General features: G+C 35.4%; 1 protein-coding gene across 1 annotated transcript in view; it reads right to left on the bottom strand.

Annotated features, from left to right (window-relative positions):
• Positions 1 to 9,397: 9,397 nt before the first annotated feature.
• Positions 9,398 to 16,285, bottom strand: part of LOC134542250 (transmembrane 9 superfamily member 2) — a 106,606-nt gene continuing 99,718 nt past the window's right edge. The window contains exons 14-15 of the mRNA XM_063386356.1: positions 11,741 to 11,912; positions 9,398 to 10,788 (exon numbers count right to left, since the gene is read on the bottom strand). Of these exons, the coding sequence (XP_063242426.1) occupies positions 10,721 to 10,788; positions 11,741 to 11,912 (240 nt within the window). The 3' untranslated portion in view covers positions 9,398 to 10,720. The remainder of the gene's footprint in view (positions 10,789 to 11,740; positions 11,913 to 16,285) is intronic.

Genomic DNA, 16,285 nt, shown 5'->3' with positions numbered 1-16,285 from the left:
TGCAGGGGCGACCCTTCTGCCCTTCTGCAGGTAAATACGGTAGTTGTGTGGAAACAATGGACTGCCATGAGTGTTGTATACCAATGGTATAGATATTTCAGTGGCATGCTTTCTTACACACTCAGGAGTGTAATAAATAAAAAAAAATTAACTTAGATTCAATTATTTATTTCCATAAAAATTGTACACTATTATAAAAATTTGGCCTTGTTTAGACATAGTATATAGTTTCATGGAAGGCCCAAAATTGAAAAACAATAAGCTGCAGCAAATAGATTTCACAGAGAATTCAATAAGGTTTATAGTTATACTGACTTAAAAGATAAATGACTATGCCTATAAAATACTATCAATTATATCTCAGATAATAGTTTAAATTAATGGATGTGAATTTTCAATTATAGACTGTTACGACCTAAAAATGGTTGAATTTAAGGTGGTGTCTAGCTTCTATACCTCTCTTTATTAAGGTGAAGGGACCTGCCAGATTATAGTGAGCTCCAAATTAATTTAGTACTGCCTCTTTGTCCATAAATTTGAGTCATGCAGTGGTGTTGGGCTCGAACCCACAACTCTCGTCACATACCTATGTGACACATCAGCGATCATGGTTCAGAGAACCACTGTAAAACTTCAAGGTGGATGAAATGTTTAGACCACGTTCATTGGCTGTAATTAAAATTTCCTTCTCTTCATTCAGAATCAACAGTGGTGTTGCTGGTGGTGACATCTTAGATTAAAATTATTTACGTGACTTTTCAGTGGAAAGATGCGAATGAACAAATGACTAAATGGAATGAGTTGGGGCTTAACGTCTCAGACATCAGGATCATCATTAAGATAATTCAGAGATACAAATGGAGCATGACAGAATGACTGGGTGAGGGAGGGAAGTACTTCTAGGAAACCTATCGGCTCTCAGCAACACCCACCGTATTTCCCACTGGGCATCGAACCAGGACCGTTTTAATTAGTGCTGAGCCGATGTTTTTTACCGATACTGATACAAAATGATATCCCCTGCCGATACACACGATATGCCGATTCCGATACATACTTCAGAAAGCACATACTGTATAATGTTTTTAAGATATTAATTGATAATACAATAATAAACACACACAAAATACTACAGATTGCTTTCATATCAAAGAGAAAATAACAGGCCTAGTTCAAAAAACATAGTTTTAGGAAGCAATAGGGAAGTTAATTAAAGATTAGAGAAGTTTTAATTTTAAAACAAAAATATTCAACTAGTTTACTACAACTTTTATGTTTGTACACAGAGCCACACTCTCAGATGCCACACTACCACACAAATGTTGTTTTTAGGGAGCAGCACTATAAATATTTTGAATTTTTGTTCAAAAAAACTAACTTTAGCAACTTTTGAGGGCTCATGGAGCTCCTTTTGTTTGTGCACAGAGCACCAGCTGTACTAAACAGTCTCTCTGATGCCACACTACCACAAGGTGTTGACAAATATTTCTGAGCAAGTTTTTTGAGTGATGGGTGAGGAGATGTTCTCCAGTACAGAAGTGGGCTTGTATTAATGGCACAGAGTGGTTACTCAAGGTAAAGTTCTTGTGTAGGTGATAAAGATGTACTAGCTCCAACACTACTACTGGAAATTAGATTTGTGTACAAATAATGTATGGAATGACAAGTGTCACTGGAACTTGTAGCGCTATTGTCTAGGGCAGGTGAATGAAATTCTGGGGTCTGTAACCAACTCAACTGTTGTTCAAGAGTGGACTTGGCAGAATTTACATCTTCCTCACTGGAAAAAACAAATTGCTTGAAGCGTGGATCAAGAAGAGTACTTAAACTATAATGAACATTTTTTTTCCATATCTGCGCAGCGAGTATTTAGGTTGCGAACCATGTCAGTGTAGTCAGACTTCGACTTATTTCCTGGCTTACAAGTAGACAGAAGTTTCGTCAAACCATTAACAAGGTGGATAAATTATGTGAAATACTAGTTTTCTCATTACTAATGGTGGACATGAAGAAAAATTTCAGCAATTTCACAATTTCTCCTAGCAATTCCCAGTCACATTTGTTAGTTCCACATTCTGGTCTGGTCTGGTCTGGACCAAGATATGATACGGCACGTCTCTGCTCCAAAAACCTCTCCAACATAATATAGGTACTGTTCCATCTGGTTGGTTCAGTGTTTCAGTTTGTGACATGGCATTTTGCTGACTTCTTGGAATTCAGTCAAACATTTGTTAGCTGAAATAGAGTGCCTGAAATGCCCTACCACATGCCGAACTTTACTACACACATCTGAGACATTTTCATGGTTCAGTAATGACACCTTGATGACAAGTTGTAATGTATGAGCAACACACCCAACACTCGGAACTTGTGATAATTCGCAAGCCCGAATCATGTTAGCAGCATTATCTCTTACAATAATATGCACCTTACCCTTTATACCCAAAACATCTAGATACTGTGTGATAAAATCACATATATTCTGCCCAGTGTGGTTAATATAACTGAAAGGCACAACTTCCACACACACACTGATCTTCTCAAAATCAGGAGAAATGAAATGACAAGTCAGTGACAGAAAATCATCATTTGCCAGAGATGACCACATGTCAGTTGTACAGCTGATATGGTCTGCAGCCTTCAAAATGTCTTTTACTTTCCAGGAAACCACATCATACAGCTCAGGAATTACGCTGCCAGAAAAGGTTGTCCTGCGTGGTATTTTGTACCTAGGCTTGAGGTATCTCATCAGATTGTTGAAACCTGAAATAAAAAACATAGGGATTTTAATCACATCACATATTATTCTGTAACTTAAGTTTATAAATAGCAACATTAAAAGTATAGCCTACATTAGGCCTAACTTAACACATCAAAGTTTAAACGTGTTAGACTTAAGTTAAAATGTTTCTTACCTTGTGACTCCACAATACTAAAAGGCAAAAAGTCTGTGCAAACCATATTTGCAATCAGTGATGTTATTTCTGTTGCCCTTTTGTGAGTAGGAGGACAAGGTATGTTCCTCTTAAACATTTCCGAAATATCTTGTTTACTGCTGTCTTTTCGACGTAATATATCTTCTGTGTGCACAATTTTGGATGATGATGCCATTGTAGGCCTACATTCAGACAATGTTGTGTCAGTTTCAACAAAACGTGTCACAGCAGTTTCAGATCATGACGGCAATGCAGACGCCTGCGGAACATCTAACTTTAGTAATTTATTATTTACAGATGGATGCTATCTTTCCATGTAACGCTTTAAATTAGTAGTAGTGTAAGATCGCATGTGCTTTCCACCACAAGAAACAAGGCAGTCACAAATATTGTACAAAGGTTTTTGGTCATTGTTTTTACTAATAGAAAAGAAACTCCATACGTCACTCTTGCAGTTAATTTCTGTAATATTATATTTTGTTGATGAAAGCAACACCATGTAAAATACAAATAAATGAAAAAGAAAATAATGCTGTTTGACGAAATTACGGAAATAGTAAACATACAAAGGTATCACTAACAACAATTGTGACATAGTATCGATCTTGCTTCGAGAGAATCGCAAACATCATTCTCGCATGCAAAATGACGACTGTGCAGCCATCTATCGTTGTGCATCATGCAATATTGCTGAACAAGTGATGTTTTTGTGTGTAGGCCTTGGTTAGAAAATACTTGGCAGTGCTTCATGTTAAAAAAATGTGGTTTTCTGTGAATAAAACTTAATGTTTTAATTACTGTACGTTTTTATACGGACAGCCGATTGTGTTGGCATTTTAATAAATGTCTATCTTAAATTAAGAAGCACAATATCGTAAGGTATCTAATTTATAGTTTTTTTTTATGAAAATATCAAGAAAATTTTCCTTTACAATGGGTGAAAATAAATACAAATTTTGTGACTGTATCAGCAAAAAAAAAAAGTATCGGTCCAGACGATTCCGATACGTTAATATCGGCCGGTATTTACTATCGGTATCAGCTCAGCAGTCTTAATCTAACCACTCAGACACTGGCTACTATTGTACCAGCTTCCCAAATTTTTGTAAAATGTTTGGTTACATACCTTATTTACCCGCAGAAGGATCGCCCCTGCTTATCGTCCTTACCTATAATTTGGATAATACAAATACAACTTTTTCACCATAAGGATCACCTTCGATTACGGGTCGCACAATATGTCTTCACTATAGTTCCAAGTTCCGTGTCTCAGCTTATTTTTGCGTAAGAAATACTGCAATGGTGTTAACCCTTGGTCCTCTTTATACCTACTTTTTGTTCTACTTTTTTACTGTAGGAGGGAGTGAGGCGCATTCTTGCGCCCACTTTTCTCCCCCTCTCCCTAATATTTTATGACACCTCCTAATAACAAAAACACCTGTGTATCCCTTCCCAGCTATTGTATTTTTTTAACCAGTCCTCTATCTGAATAAAAAAAAGGCAGCAAGCTACTCTTTCTTGCAAGTTTCTTTTATTAAAGCTTGCACGCAAGTTAGTCAGCAAGATATTTGTGCAGGAGCTGGAGGAACGTAAAAAACAGTGCTTTGAAGTGTGGCTTTCAAAGTACCAACAATGGCTGCAGTTTTATCACGGAATGTTTCATTTTAAATAGGGATGGGTCGGTACCTGTTCTCTGCATTTTAACCGGCATGGAGAACTGCAGCTAAAATGTCGGTACCGGTACCAGTACCGGCAGTATAGCAAAACCCTTTACGAAAATAATCCTTCAATACAACTTAACTGCAGTATTAAATGGCTCAACTTACGTCCAATTCACATATGAATTATTTTTTGGACTTCTGTGGAATAATATTCATCTCTAACTATAAAATAAATTACACGTGAAAATATTTAATACATATTCTCGTCACATCTGTAAACAACGTACGTTTTTCAATCTAAACTTAACAGTTGAAGGTGCTATAGATGTGGTTCATCAATGTGTGCAACTGTATAACGTGCCTTAGCAGAGAGATGAGAACAAAAAGACAGCATTATTGTTTCACTGGTTTTAAAAATAGGCAGCTAAACAGCATAAGAGGGGCACTACATTTTTTTAAAACTAAAAATCTGCATAAAATGTGCGATCCATACATGGATAAATATGGTAGTTCACTATTCTGTCCAGATAGTCTAATAGTTGATGCTTACAATCCTGAGGTTGGAAATTTGGCAGCACCATTTTTCATTATTGGCTTAAGCACATTTTACAAAATTAAACTATGTACGGTCAAACCTCTCTGAAACGACCCCTCACGGTTCCCAGGAATTGGGTCGTAATAGATGTTTTCCGAGATTTTCAGTTGATTTCAACCCCCCCAACCCCCCTTTTCAAACCGCTACTCGTTAAGAAACCAGCCGTACAATGGCAGGATGCTGTCACTCACAATGCTAGAAGGCTTTGTTTTAAACCCACTTCAACCTTCATGACAAGTCCGTCGCCCTACAGGCCACCTCTAAAGAAAATATGTCAAAAGACAGTTTATTTTTACTGGTTAGTTTACATGTACTTTTCTGCTTGCCGTAGTTAAATACACTAGAACCCTGATGTCACGAACCCCGGATTTAACGAAGCAGTGATTTTACGAATACATTCTCGGGAACCGTCAAAAAATTGGACATTTTGACCAAAATGTGAAAATCAGAAAAAATTTTTAAAAAAAATCTTAATGAAAGATCATTAAAATCTGTTAATTTTAATACACCACATTTTTTTGTGTCGGCTTTAATACTTCCAATATGTTCATGTAAGAATAACAAAAAAATAATGGGACATTTCCTTTAAAAATATGGCAGCGGTAGGTTCTGCAACGCGAGTGGGCGCACACTAAGTTCGCCCGGCTAGCTGGCGGCAGCGGCTTCATGACGCATAAACTCACTCCTCCCTCCCCTCGGTAACATTCTTCAAGGCTAGCTCATCCCTCCCAGACACACAAACCATCTAGTGTCCTCCCTTTTAACACCCCAACTTCGCTCCCCTTTGAAAAACCTTCAGTGAGAAAATGCTCTTTTCGCCCTCCCTTCTCCCGTAAAATTTGGCTATTATGAATGGGGTACTAAAGCGGTGAGGGAGGGGTAAGATCGTTGTAAATATTTCCGGACCCCTCCCTCCCCACCAAACATGCCCAAAAAAAAGTATGTCAAAATATGTCACTTTTCACACTAAGTTCGAGTTCAGTCATCTCTGGCAAGGAATTTACAAGCCTTCATACTTAAATATAAATGTATTTTAATTAGAAATGGACGAGTTGAGGTTTTTTGGCTTCGAGTCGAGTTTAGCAATTCATATTTTGAGTCGAGTCGAGTTCGAGCCATAAAATTTTTGAAGAGGTAGTCATTTCGAGTTTCATAATTTTATATTTTTTTTGCATCAAATATGAAAAATAAAATATTACTACACATCCATTAATAGAAGAATTGTGTATCCAAGATGCATCTGCATTATTTAAATATTTTAAATGATTAATTAGCAAATCATTATGTTATTTAAATATAAAAAACTAAGCTTATGTGGTCTACCGTGTTCCGATTTTTTCTCCAATTAAAATCCACTTAATATTTGTATCAGTATTTACTTTTGCCGAAATTCGTATGCCGTTTTTAGCTTTTCACTAGTCAGTGTTGCAAACGTTGAGTTACCTACATAACTTCTCAATGTAAATAAACTTTCCGCTGCAAGATTATTCGCCCGGAACTGTTACAACTACAAGAATATCAATATGTTTAATAAATAAATATTTCATACATTTGATTTGGCGATCAGTAACTGATTGCCAAATAAAATGCATGAGCGTTGTTATTAGGTATTATATTTTATTCAAACAAAAAGAAAGTAATTTTATCTTAAACGTTATTGACAAGCAGCACTGCGTAGCGGAGCACAGCTAAATTTAGTTCCAAAATGCAAGGCTGGCTGGAATAACACGCAGCCATTTTCACGCTTCACGGCTTGGATGTTATTTACTAAATATTATAAAATAATTATTTAGTGTTTTTATATTTAGGTTACGGAAATCTCTTGTTTATACGAGTTATTATAACGGGGCATGATAAACGTGATGATTATTAATACATGTGCGTTTTGGTACAAATTTTTCTTCAGTGAAAATCCATTGACATGTCTTGTAAACAAATGCGGTACCGTATTTTAAGTATACACAGGATTTTTAAAATATTAAATGGTCATGTGACATAATTTTGTCCTATAAACTGTCGCCACTATCGACAAAATCACGTTACGACGTCACGTTCATAAATGAAGGTAGGCCTAAGTTTGGTTGCACTTGTACCTATTATAGCGCCGTAGCACGGTAGCGGGCAAGGTTAGGTTTGCACGGGATTTGTTTTGTTTGAAGGTCATTATCAATTCTTGCTGTATAAACGACTTGGCGAAAACGTTAAGACAACCTATAATAAAGCTCTATAATGTCACGATGCTGGTACTTAACTCGAAACGTGTTTCGAGTCTCGAACTTGATAAAATATGTGACTCGGTTTTCAAGTCGAGTCAATCTGACCCAACTCGGCTCGGCTCGACTCGATAAACCAAGACTCGACCCAACTCTAATTTTTATAGCAAGGGTCCTACGAAAAGAAATATACCGAATAAAATCAAGCTGCTGTCACCAAACAAAGCATGGTTGCGTGGTTGCTTCGTTATTGCTTGCGCTAGAGGCGAGATGTGGAATGTTAGAAGAAAGATAAATGCGGGGGAGACAGACGACAGCCAGTGTGTTTCCTGCTTGGGGAATAAGTGGCGTAGCTTTTTTTTATGCTGGGTGAAGCGACCTTTATCTATCAACCCACGGGAAAAGATAATTGCTTGAGCTGTCAAAACAAACATCGCTGCGGCAGTTGAAACAAGTCGAGGCGGGCGTGCATCCAGTCGGTCGCTGTGTATATCTACTCGAAAAACATAACATCTCAATTCATAACAAGATTCCTTATAACCTACACGTATTGCCGGATGTTTTCAGCCTGATCCATGCATGTTCTTTAGCCATGTTTTGAATGAAAACAACTGGCGGGCCGGTGTTGTGCCCTGTTTTGCGGACACATAAAGCTTTTATCAATTTGCTGACAGTTTAATATATTTTTACTCTCCTCGTTAAAATGAAGCAGATAACGTGATTGTTAACAAGTACAAGCAGGGCACGGTACGGGGAGAGGGTGAGCAACGAGCGAGCGGCCGACTACCATGTTCACACACTGCGGCCGGAGGGTTTTTCCTGCATTGTATTAATAGTAATTAATATTTAATGGTATTTTATTTATTAAGTCATAATACACAAAATCAGAAGAAAAAAAAAAAGAAAAAACCTGCATAAGTCATCAACAATAGTTCACAAATTCAAGCCAGAAAATATACCAAATCGGACTTCAAAAACTAAGCAAACATTGTCAACCGATAGTAACCAAAATAAAGAGAAATCCAGCAGGTAGCTTTGCCTTAACTGCGTACCACACTAGACACTAGCAAAAAGCTAAACGTAAACACGTTGCCACAAAAACTTTTTTCTGCACCCTGCTGGCAAAGGGACGTGGAATGGGGGTAGTCAAGTGCTGACAGCGGTTGACAGGAAGTGGTATCTATTTTTAGATATGCGCTGCCTACGGCAGTAGGTATAGCACTCGGCAAGAGAAACGCAGTAACACGCTACTCACCACAAGAAACTTATTTTCTGTCCGATTTTCTTCGGAATTTCGGCAATTTTTTCACGGTTCCTCGAAATTGGGTTGTAATAGAGAGGTGGTCGCAATAAATGGGGTCGCAAAAAAAAGGTTTCACTGTATGTACATTTTGTACCTACACATTCACACTGGTTCATTCTATTGTTACATATTTTGACTTTCCTGAATGTAGAAATGAAAATCAATAACTTACCATTTCAATTTGTATTTGTAAACAAACTTTTTTATGACAACACAACTTTAACACAATACGTAGAGTAACTGTTTTGTAAATAAAATATTAATCTTGCAAGTAAAATATTTTCTAAATTAAAATTAATCTACAATTGTATGAATCCTTAATACTTTTTAAGAAACAAATTTAATCAATAACTAATAATAACATAAATTCAATTATTTTAAGTTGCTTCGATACTACAGGATATTCTTCGCAAATACAAAAAAAAAAATACATACGTACCACCAGTGATAAAAGCCCTAAACAAAAAATATTTCAAAAAAATATTTGAATCATGAAGCAATATCATGAGGTTTGGACCTTATCACACATTAGCAGTAAACATAAATAATAGCATAAATCAGTCTGCACACATGAATGCTGACATAAAAAACATGGATTTGTACTGACCTCATTAACATGCAATTCCACGTAAGTCTAGTCATCGTTAAATACCAGCAGAAAAACTAACACACTAGCAATAAGACACGTGTTGAAAAATGTTGAAATGCATTTTTAACGAGCTCTGACAAAATACATTTTACATATCACACAACAGAAGGCATAATCCACAATATTACACAAACTGCATATCAAATATTTATTGTGCCTTTTGAATTCATTCAACATACAGAGAAAAAGTGCATCTGAAATACCCCACAAAATTTATTGTCTGTATTTTAAAAAATAGTATAAATAAAGCAACAAAAAACCATAAATGTACTGCAAGAATTAAAGTGTTATAATTACTTTCTATTCAGTTTCAGTGATGCCATATTCCGTGCATAATTGTCTAAAGAAATTCATATCCTGCATTTCCTAGCTCAGCAGCTATAGCCTATATATATGTACGAGCCACTTTACAAAACATTGTCAAAATCTTTTTCACTGATATTACACAAAGTACTTGGCATTTTATGTACATTACGTACGTATATACTATTCAATTGTAGTTCTAGTAATTGATTAAAATTGTAATGAAAACAATGAAAATTCACTTAATAACTATTTTGTCATATCCACAAATGTGACACTCCGAAAATAGCAGCGAACAAGCTTTTAACATAGCTTTATAACTGCCTACAGTATTAAGAAATAAGTTAATTTTTTTTTAAAAAAAATAACCATCACACTTTTTTCACTTTGAATCTACAATGGCATCACTACTTCAAAAAAAAAATTTTTTTTACAATCAGTCTGTTGAATTATGTACACAACTATTTTTTTTTCTTCATAAATCATTACAAAGAATAAATCTTTCACTGTGTAAAGTACTTGGGATATTTCTATGAAAAATGTCAAATAGTACTGAAATGAAATACAATTGATCTGGGGTGAAAAAAAGACCCACAGGCTTAGCTTTTTTATAAAAAAAGTAATGCAATTATATTTTGCAAATAAAACAGAAAAATTTATAAACTAAATTCAAGCAGAACAAAAAAATTAAATTGTTAAATTCATACATAAAATAACTAAAATTTACAAGCTTTCGAAGTGCTGGAAGGATTGCATCGTACACTTGTCCAGCACCTAAACTCTGTAAGGCTATAGAGATTAGAGATAGCTATTTACATTGTACATGTACATGAATTTAAAAACTATGAAAACACAGTTATTTTTCATGCAGGCTCAATCATTTCAAAAGTGTAAAACAATCATGACATTTCTGTAAGAAGATAGATTCTTTGTCTGTTGGTGCCCAAATATGTGGTGAAGCTGGTGTAATGGAACCACTCACAATGTTGACTAGCAGAGTTCCCAAGCCATTACACCTATCTCACTTAACATCACTATTGATATAATCTTCTCTCTTCAATTAATCAACTTTCACCACACTGTAAATCTTGCGCACAAACCAAAAACACGCAAAGAACCCAATGGACCCTACAAACAAACAAACAAGCTGTGTTACGGCCCAATTATACACAACACTAATGCTACACACAAATTAACAGATAACAGAGAGATAGGAAACATCACAGAATATCAGGGATGGTACAGCATGTCTGTCACATCTCTTTCTTTGCAGTACACCAGTCCTGCTACTGGCACCGTCCTTGTCTCAGTATATCGCAAGATAGCCTAAAAATAATGACATGAAATTTTAGGAACATAAAATTTGCTTTGCTTATTGCAGTTTATCAAAATCTGCATCTGATTATTTTATACCTCTAAGACAATTTTAAAGCAGTGGTAATAAAATATTTTACACTGTAAAATTTTTACCTTACATCAGTTCCTCATTTAATGTCAATGTAAATTCAAAATTTTGAACACCAATAAAAAAAATCTACTGGGCACAACTAAATATTTACTATATGAAAAAATATGTGTGTTACTAGCACGTGTTTATGTCAGGGTTTCCCCCAAACCCACTATAGTACCAACACCACAGACCTCAACAGATGCTTAGACAATGATACAGAAACCCCTTTTCCTGGCATTTAGCAATATTACAACCGCATTGGTTAATATCTTACAGTAAAAATATAACATGACACAAAATTTGCATATAGCTCTTTGTTAGACTAATAAGAAAAAATAAAAACGGATGATAAAAAAATTCACATACAAACAAGCATTTCAAATAAAAATACTTACAATGAACAGACTTAGTAGTGTTCATATTGCCACAAATCTTGACTGGTCTAAGTGTTTCTAAAATATTAATGAAATGAACAATGAATTCGTAACACACATGATTTCCATAAGTGTTGAAGAAATTACATATAAATAATAATTCACAGCTTATTTTAGCCAGCAGTGTAGAACCTGGCAAAAAAAACTTTATGGTGTACTGTTGTGTTATGAGCAGCAAAGGCTGCAAAGCACCGACCTGTGAGGAGGAAGAAGAGGAACACCATGATGAGGGTGTAGCCAAAGTAGAGGAACGTGGATGCAGCGTCCTCAATGCTGAGTTTGGTGAGGAAGTAGTGGATGCAGTACACGAACAGGTAGAAGGCCGTGAAGCCACTCGTCAGGAAGCTGCGCCACCACCAGTGATAGTCCTGGAGACACACGACATGGCACGGATCGCAGAGACCTGTGGCTTGGGCGGTGGCCCAACACTCCTACATGACACCACTCAACTGTAGAGATGTTAGTTTTCCGGAAAAGTACTCTGGGAAAATTTTTCAGTAATTTACCAAAAAATTTTCAACAAATTATACTTTCACAGAAACACACAAATTTTATCAAATAGTTTTATACACGACCAATTAAAACACTCATTTGGTCTTTCTTTGCCATCTAATGGCTCACTTTAACATTTGAGAGCTGGGTAGGACCGAAGCTACCCTGTACCAACTGAGGAACAAAAAGTGGTTGTTAAATCCCACCTACCAATCTGCAGAAAAAAAATTATTATATAACATATATTAACCTACCTTAAATTATGTAATTACAGTAAGTCCTCTATTTACGTCGTACCGATTTACGTCGTTTCGGATTAACGTTGCTAATGTTTGAGTACTCATGTTTCAATTTAAGTTGTCGCCGATTCACAATAACGTCGTTTACAATGACCGTAAATCTTTATTTTAACCAAAACACCGTATATAATTCGTTTATAATTCTTTGTTTCCTTCGGTAGTTAATTTATGCTATGTAGCGTAAGCTACACGTTCACCGCCTTATCTTATCATACATCATGAGGGATGCTTCCTGCTCTCCGCTGCTCTCCGCGCGGTGATGCAATACTACCAGCCCGCCCGCTCGGCCACCCACGTATCTCACACGTAGAAGTGTTATCTACTTCCCGCAACGATACAGCATTTTCTCCTACCCCTTTTCGTCCAACTCCTTGGCACTTCAGTAGAGGTGTAAAAGTAACTAAAAAAAGTGTACCCGTATGTATTCGTTACTATAACAATTACTTAGTACTCGTTACTTTCGTATCGTTACTCGTTACTTCTGATACCGCATAACATGCTATGTTATGTAACAGCAACGAATTGAGTCGTATTTCGTACGCGTACAGTATGACGTCAATAATAAATCGAATATAAACAATTAAAAGTATTTGATAATTAACAGCTTTTGTTAACCAAGAAACAATAAAATCTCATTAGAGCAGCTTTATTATAATATCTCTTTTAAGATAAGAATAAAAAACGTGAAAATACGAGATAATAAAAAACAAAAACATACATATTTATAATTTGTAAAAAATATTTTCTTACGTTGTTTCTGTTCCAATCTCAAACTTTGTCTACACACACAATACCTTTAATAAACAGTAAAAAACTTGGACGACGAATTTCCAAATTATACTTTTCTTAATAAACAAACATCGTTCTTTGTAACGAATAAGCGCGCGCATGCGTAAAACATACGAAAAATGCGAGTAACGAAATGCATTCGTGTGTAACGTTTCGTTACTCGTTACTAGATGCCGCACCCGTTACTCAATAACGAATACATACGGTTTGCTACAGCTCTACACTTCAGTCGCTATGATATCATTGAGTTGGCCAGAGTTTTAAACGTGCCGTTGTTAACTTTATCGTGATTAAATGCGTTTGTAGTAGGCCTACAGTATCAGCTCACTGCAATTTATGATTTTTTCTTCATAAGATGTCTTCCAAACGACTATATATCTGTTTTTATATTTCAATCAATAAAGGTAATAAAGCAGCTGGTTAAATAACCATTCTATAAAGCTGAGAAGTACTAGTTGGACTTGTTTCCCACGCTGTCGGTTGTAATTTGCTGATAAAATTGCCCGTTGTCACGTCTGTATGCCAGCGCTTCCGGCCGACCTTGGGCCGTGGTCGGCCGGTGGCATGAAACATGGCTCATTTTGCGTCGTTTCTATTTACGTCGCGGTTTTCAGGAACGTAACCCCGACGTAAACCGAGGACTTACTGTATGTTGGTTTTGAAAAAAAAAAAAAAAAAAAGGAAAATTCTCCAAAAAAACAATTACAGGGTTATATTTTTCCACAATACCCCCCCCCCCCCCTTTCCCCCCAACACAGGCATATATATATAAATAAACCGAACACATACGTACTTGTCAAAGCACATTTTAAAAACAATACAAAACATGCAGAACTAACTAATAAATGTTTTTCTGCAGCCAGTCTGGGAGAAAAGAAAGCAAGTTATTTGGTCACACTTTTGAAATGATAAATTAGTGACTGTGACCAGATAAATGTCAACAAAAAAAAAACTTATATTTGAAGTGCAATACTAAGCTATCTCATGCATCTGATTAATGTTGATAAAAAAAATTGGTTGTCTGTAAAGTCGGTTTACAGACGATAGTTTAACTAGGGACAGGAAACTATGGTTTTATATTTTTGTTAATTTTGTTTTAAAAATTAAGGATTTCAGTGTTTTGTGATTTTATAAAAAAAAGCCCATACATGACTAGGTTACTCGCAAAAAAGCCTTTAAAACTTAAATATTTCCCATAATTAATTTCTGTAGTCAATTAAATTCAAAAATTATCTATTTTTTAATAAAATACCTTTATGCATTAAGCATAAACTAAAATAATTATTATTGACGATAACGATAACCTCTAAAATGAACAAAATAATATACATTAATTAATATCGTAGAACTCCTATATGATCCATATAACTGTTCTGCACTTCACTCATTGAGTCATTGACCATTTATTAAAAAAGCCATTGTCAAGATTTGCTCAAGCAAAACCATACAAAGGCTGAACTGCTCGATTTATACAGTGCTTAGAAACTGTAGTTTTGTCTCTATATCATTTAGTTTACAGCACAGGATGTGTGCTGTTGCATAAGAAGAACCTTCAAGAAAAGTTATTAGCTCTTCAATTGGGTTGCAGTATTCTGAAAAAAATTTAGCCTCAACTTTGATTTGTAGCAGTTCTGCAGAGCTCCTCTCCTTTAGCCAAGTAATACCGCTGTTGTCATAGTCTGATGAATTACCAGATGATGCAAAGAACTCAATGATGTCAAATAGCTGCAAATGTAAACTACTGAACGGATCCACGAATTCCACCTCGTTAAAACTGGCACAGGGAACACCTTTACTTTTCCACTGGACATTCCATACTTTAAAGGATACAAATATATTTACCTTCAAACTCTTTCTTAATGTCATTTTCAATTTTTTCGCCTAATTTAGGGATATATGTTCTACGAAGGGAACTAGCGGAAGGAATATCCCCACCTCCCTTAACATTTTAGTTTATCCAGTCACGAAATTTACTGTCGTCTAACTTTCCAAGTGGTATGTTCGCCGAAATAAATGCTTCTGTGATTTCCAAAATGAAATTTTAAGGCGTTTGTTGCTGGTACCAGGACTACCTAATCTTACTTTAATGTGAGTTTGCCTTGCACATGTTTGACAAGTGTCACGTCTTTCATAAATAATTGTTTATGAACGTAAACACGAATTTGACGTATCGATTTTATTCCGTGCAGTAAATAGTGGATTGATCACTAAATCGATGTATCGAAAAGTGTTACAAATGCGCAAATGTATGGTTAATATTCCAATAACCGTGTCTTTTGGAATCAAACGTTCCATTGCGGTTAAAAATTTTAATTAATTTTATTTCACTTAACTATCTGTTTTTAAACATTCAATCTCGTTATTTACGTAACGTTTTTGGTACTTTAGAACACGTTCTCACTGGAGCATTGCTAGCAACACAACTGTCAAGCAGTCTGGCTATATACAGATTCGCTGGCCATAATCTTGACTGAAGCCATCAGCCATGATGGCCGCCGTATTTACATTTCAATTGCCGAAACAAAATATTATTTTTATGTTCTTAGTATGCCCAATGTTGTATTATTTACTTAACATAAATTATTGGCAAGTTTGCATACTTCGTTTGTCGGCTGACGTAGTTTTTTTTTATTTGTTCCCTCGCAAAACGATCTACCAAGGTAATGTACATAACCAATTTTCGTAGTTTTTCGCGTTTTGTTGTTGTTTACCACAATATTTGCATAATTTCGCGAAAATTCGCGTAAAAATCATTACACCATTTTTTCCCGTCTCTAGTCATAACAAAACATTAATGAAATGATTGCATACTTTTATGAATAAAATGAATCATTTTTATTGAATTATCACTATTTTGTATGGATACAAAGGAGGAGTGAAATGAAATATACAATTTAATTGATAAATTTACTTTTATTTGCACTCATTAATTCAAATATGCTTATTTCTTTAACGAAGAGATTATTTTAACTATAACTTTTATACATGTTTGCTATTTAACTTCAAGATCGTCGAGAATGTGTTACGCTTTTTCGCAATTACACATTTAATGACGAAGATTGTTCGTCCTGAAATTAAACGTAGAATTTAATAAAAATGCCCTTGCAGCTAATAAAATAAGTATTAGTAAGTTAAAGAAAGAATTTCGGCTTTAATCTCCA

The sequence above is a fragment of the Bacillus rossius genome, chromosome 1 (assembly GCF_032445375.1).
Source record: "Bacillus rossius redtenbacheri isolate Brsri chromosome 1, Brsri_v3, whole genome shotgun sequence".
In the NCBI taxonomy this organism is placed as follows: domain Eukaryota; kingdom Metazoa; phylum Arthropoda; class Insecta; order Phasmatodea; family Bacillidae; genus Bacillus; species Bacillus rossius.
This window is presented reverse-complemented; position numbering and strand designations above follow the sequence as displayed.